The sequence below is a fragment of the Curcuma longa genome, chromosome 10 (assembly GCF_044706935.1).
Source record: "Curcuma longa cultivar G26 ecotype Majalengka, Jawa Barat chromosome 10, ITB_CL_G26_1.1, whole genome shotgun sequence".
NCBI lineage: Eukaryota > Viridiplantae > Streptophyta > Magnoliopsida > Zingiberales > Zingiberaceae > Curcuma > Curcuma longa.
In genome coordinates this window covers 8,016,338-8,021,483 of record NC_133870.1, presented here as the reverse complement: position 1 = coordinate 8,021,483, position 5,146 = coordinate 8,016,338, and the positions used below count along the sequence as shown (strand labels likewise).

The 5,146-nt window shown below is 41.7% G+C and overlaps 1 protein-coding gene across 1 annotated transcript; it reads left to right on the top strand.

Annotated features, from left to right (window-relative positions):
• The first annotated feature begins 520 nt into the window (after positions 1–520).
• On the top strand, positions 521–3,023 carry LOC141836723 (two pore potassium channel c-like). Its single transcript, XM_074724238.1, has 2 exons — positions 521–1,662; positions 2,873–3,023. Exons 1-2 carry the CDS (start codon positions 521–523, stop codon positions 3,021–3,023), a joined length of 1,293 nt encoding a protein of 430 aa, XP_074580339.1.
• Positions 3,024–5,146: the final 2,123 nt, after the last annotated feature.

Here is a 5,146-nt window from a genome sequence, read left to right as displayed (position 1 = left end):
TTCGACGCAATTTGGTCGGAAACCGTGCGAGCCACTGCCAGCCGCATTTCTAGCCAAATCGCAGTCGGTCTCCGGCCGCGATTTGGTCAGAATCCGATCGCAATTTGATCGGAATCTGGCGCGCGCCATTGCCGGTCGTGTTCCGACCAAATTACGTCGGATTCCGACCACAATCCGACACCTGTCGACGCGTCGGCGAGCGACGCGTCAATCGTGCCCGGGCGGGCGATCGACGATGGTCGGACGGTGCAGTGAGGGCGGTGACAGCAGCATGGATCGGGAGCGGCGCTCACGGGCACGCACGAAGGAGTCGCTCAGCAAATCATTTATGTATATATATATTAACTTTTGTAGATTTCTCTACGATTTTTCATATTATAAAAAAGTGTAGATGGAGCTCACTGCTAAATTAATATTTCAAAATTTTTATTTAAAAAAGATTTTCGAGGGGTAAACTGTAAAGTATCCACGTTGTTTCGTAGTTTATGGAGCTCATCGCTGAAGGCATTTCCACAAACACATGGAAACGGAACCGTTGCTTTCGATCAGAACAGGCTCCCCGTCACAGCCTCCTCCGGCGTCGCCGCCGGTCCACCGGCGGAGACCCTCCGTCACTTCCTCCACTCCGCGTTCCTCCGCACTGTGCCCTCTTCCTGAAGACGGCGAAATCACCATTCCCATCTCGACCCCTACCACCGCCACTGCTTCCTCCCTCAAAGACCTCCTCGTCTTTGGCCACCTCGCCGCCGCCTCCGACCAACAAACCGATGGATCTTCCTCCGACAATCCCAACCCTAACCCTTCCTCTTCGGACCACTGGAAGATCAACCTCCACCGATCTCGCACTGCGCCGGCCATGTCCGTCATCAATGACGTCGTTCCCTCCCATACCCACAGCCCCGATCGGCCGCCCATTATCATGCAGGCCTTCCTCCTCCTCCTCGCCTACCTCGCCTTTGGTGTCGCCGTCTACACCTTCAATCACCACCATTTCCAAGGCACGGAGACCCATCCGGTGGTCGACGCCCTCTACTTCTGCATCGTCACCATGTGCACCATCGGCTACGGCGACATCACCCCCTCCACCGCCTTTGCTAAGATCTTCTGCGTCTTGTTCGTCATCATCGGCTTCGGATTCGTCGACATCCTTCTCTCCGGGACGGTATCTTACGTGCTGGACGTCCAGGAGTCCCTCATCCTCTCCGCCTTGAACAAGATCGATGACAAGAAGTATACGCATCAGGAAGAAAGCCAGCATGGACGCAGCATTGCCCAGAATTACATCATCGACGTCAAGAAGGGGCGGATGAGGATACGGATGAAAGTCGCGCTTGCCCTCTTCGTCGTCCTGCTCTGCGTCAGCCTCGGCACCGGCGTGCTCCGCTTTGTGGAGCGGCTTGGGTGGCTCGACTCCTTTTACCTCTCTGTGATGTCTGTAACCACGGTCGGGTACGGGGACAGAGCATTCAAGACGCTGCCCGGCAGACTGTTTGCCTCACTGTGGCTTCTCGTCTCCACCCTTGCTGTGGCTCGTGCGTTTCTGTACTTGGCTGAGGCGAGGATCCACAAGAGGCACAGGAGCATAGCACAATGGGTGCTTTCCAGGGACATGACTGTCTCAGAATTCCTTGCTGCTGATATGGACAACGACGGATTTGTGACGTGAGTTACCTTTCTCGACCAACTGTTGTTTCCTAGTACTTTCTTCCTCATGTTGATCTAGCCATGCATTAGAATCCAACTTGTTTGAATTGATTAGTCTCTTACTGATATCTCATTTTTGGCACGAATAGTATTGACAAATTGAATGTGATGAGTCTGACAAGATTCATACATGTGACATAATGGCATGCTGCTGTTTGGAAGAATATAGAATGGAGTTACAGAACCAATTAAATCAATGTGTACTGTTCATGGCATGAGGATTTGCTTTGTCGACCTCCATTAGAAAATCATCTTTTCTTTTTCTTTTTCGTTTTTTGCTGGACTTGTTTGTTCCTTTTGATGTCTTTCTTTAGTATTTTTAAAATTTTCGTCCTTCAGACTCAACTCAAGGAGTTGGTTTAGAAGCATTATCTTTGTATGCACAAAAAATTGGCCAAGAAGTTAAAAAGGAAAATAAATGGCAGCCATGCTGTAAGTTAGATTTGGCTGTATACTTTGGAGAGTAAGAAAAAGAATAAATTGAGCAGTATCTGTTTCATTTAATCTCATCTTGTTACCAGCAAATTGGAGGAACATGAGAGCTGAAGAGGAAGCCTAGGTCGAAATTTAGTGGATAATAATGTCAGATCCAAGGTGAAAATTGGTAAACATTGGATTATGTAAACATTGGAGGATCTCAAGGATTCATTATTTACCATGGGTGCATTAAGTTGAACATTATTCCTCTCTAGGTAGATTTGAAGTTGTTCACTTGTAAGGAGACTGAACTCGTTTCAAATTTAAAGAAATGCTCTATGATGTTAATCAGTTATTTTTTACATAGAGAGGGGCAATCAATCATGTTGTTTTGTTGCTGCCTTTGGTTAGATTGTTAAATGTGTATTTTCATCTTATTGTTTCATATTGATATGCACTACTGCTGACAAATTAGGAGTTCAATTAATCATGTTGGTTTGTTGATGCCCTCGACGATGAGATACTGAATTGGCATTTATAATAGAAAGTTCAGGTTTTTTTATGGACACCACTTTTCAATCTTTCTTCATCTCTTTTCCTTTTCCTTTTGATTTCTTTCATTTAGTTCTCTCTACTGATTATCTTTCTGTATGCTCAAACATGTATATATCCTATTGTAGATTTCTTTAACTGCTTTATTCTTTTGGCTATTTTTCTCTAACTACGATCTTCTTTATATTGTTCTCTGCAGTAAATCAGAGTTTGTCATTTACAAGCTCAAGGAGATGGAAAAGGTTTCTGATAACGACATCAAGCTGATCTGCAATCAATTCGACAAGCTTGATGTAGGGAATTGTGGAAAGATCACTCTCAGATCTCCTTGGGACTCATCACTGTCATAATTCCTTTTCCGATCAATAATGCATGATTATCGACAATCGCCGTTCTCAACTGCAATAAAATGGTCTTCCAAAGTGCATCTTTGGTATTTCCTCCATTTCATACACCCGAAAGGGCGAAAGGGTGGATGTAGAAGGTATTCCATCTTCATCCGGCTTGCGAGAGGAATCATATCGCCATTGAAGCATGTACAAGTTTCTCTCAAGCTCACCGAATGAAAGAGACTCACAATGACCATCATTTTTGTGCTTAGATGATTCATTAAATTGTAGCTAAGCTACAGACCTGAAGTGTTTAGTAATGTTTAAAATTATATATATATTAATTCTGACTTGTAAATTTTTAAAAATATCGGTCAAAAAATTTATCAGTCAATATTTTTAATTGATTTATCGGTTAAAATGAAGGGGAGCTTTGGCACAACGGTAAGGTTGCTGCCATGTGACCTAGAGGTCACAGGTTCAAATCTTAGAAACAGCCTCTTGCCAAAGGCAAGGTAAAGTTGCGTACAATGGATCCTTTCCCCGGACCTCGCATGGCGAGAGCTTCGTGCACCGGGCTGCCCTTTTAGTTATCGGTTAAAATATATTTGGCTGCTATTTTTTTTTTCAAAAATATTAAGTTAAATTTATCAATTTATTAATCATTTTTATAAAATAATAATTAATAAGTTTTAAAAAAATAGTTAAACAACTGATAAAAAAAAGTGAATATTACACATAACAGTAAATTATTCAAAAATAATAAAAAGAAAAGTCTGGTGTATCTTTGGTGTGATTTGAGTTTCAATTTTATCTATGAATATAATTAAACTTGCCACCAAGTATATCATAGTGGCATTCACATGGTAGATTTTTTAAAATCATTTGAGGTGGGTAGAGAAAGATCAAATTCTATTGTTTTCATTAGAATCTGAGGCGTATGATGCAAGATGAGATACCTAAATTCTAAATTCTAAAATTTAAAGTAAAATACTCTGAATATAAATTTTTACAATTCAAACATGAAAATAATTATTAAAATATTTCACTAATAAAATTATAATTCATAAAATATTAAATAATAATATAAATGTAACATTTACTAATAAATAAATACTTTATGCACATAATTTAAGTTTTAAAAAATCAATTATCTAAAACATCAAAATTTTCATCATTTCTCAATCATAATATCATCATCATCATCATCATTATCGTCATCCATGTTTCTATAGTTGAATTTTCATTGATTTATTCCTCCTCTCACAAAAAAAATGATAAATCCCAGTCAGTCTCATGGACTCAATCCCTAGGGGTAGGCCGGCCCGGTCATATGGAAGTTTTCCACCGACCACCAGGTTAAATCGGGAAGCACATACGACGGCTAATCCAGATGCTCAGCATCCTTTGATTGTGTTCCTCATTTGGAAGAAAATTCTTACAAATATGCCGTAGTTGGGGATCGAACCGCGGATCCCTGGGTCACAATCCGGATGTCCTACCGTTGCACCATTGCCCCGGGGACAAATGATAAATCTCAGTCAGTCTCATGGATTCAATCCCTGGGGGTGGCCGGCCCGGTCCCACGGAAGTTTCCCACCGACCACCAGGGTAAATCGGGAAGCACATACGGCGGCCAATCCAGATGCCCAATATCATTTGATTGCGTTCCCCATTTAGAAGAAAATTCTTACAAATACGCCGTAGCTGGGGATCGAACCGCGTGTCCCTGGATCACAATCCAGATATCCTACCGTTGCACCATTACTCCGGGGACTTCTTCCTCCTCTCACAAGGTGCATACTTAACATGCACAAATGCAGACTCACCTAGCTAGGCCTTGCGTCTAGGTGCAGCTAGGTGAGACGAAAGCCTTTAATAACTATAGAATTGACATCTCCCCAAGGTACCCTGGCAGAAAAATAGTATGCAATATAATAGGAAATTAGCAAAACTGTTAGATGTTACCAAAAGAAGGTGAAATTACAGCTACCATATATTTAATATTTTTCTTCCCAATAAATATGTCTGGTTTCTCGTACCTACCGATATCCGAATTGTCCTAACGTCGTAAACTCGTTCAGTGTATTAATTATGTTTTTTAAATTCAGTCGTACAATATATATATCAAATGTGGAAATATA

Excerpts from the sequence above, each read along its gene's own strand:
- LOC141836723 (XM_074724238.1), top strand. The coding sequence starts at position 521 with ATGGAAACGGAACCGTTGCTTTCGATCAGAACAGGCTCCCCGTCACAG. Across the intron at positions 1,663-2,872 it reads GACAACGACGGATTTGTGAC|TAAATCAGAGTTTGTCATTT; the intron begins GTGAGTTACCTT and ends TGTTCTCTGCAG.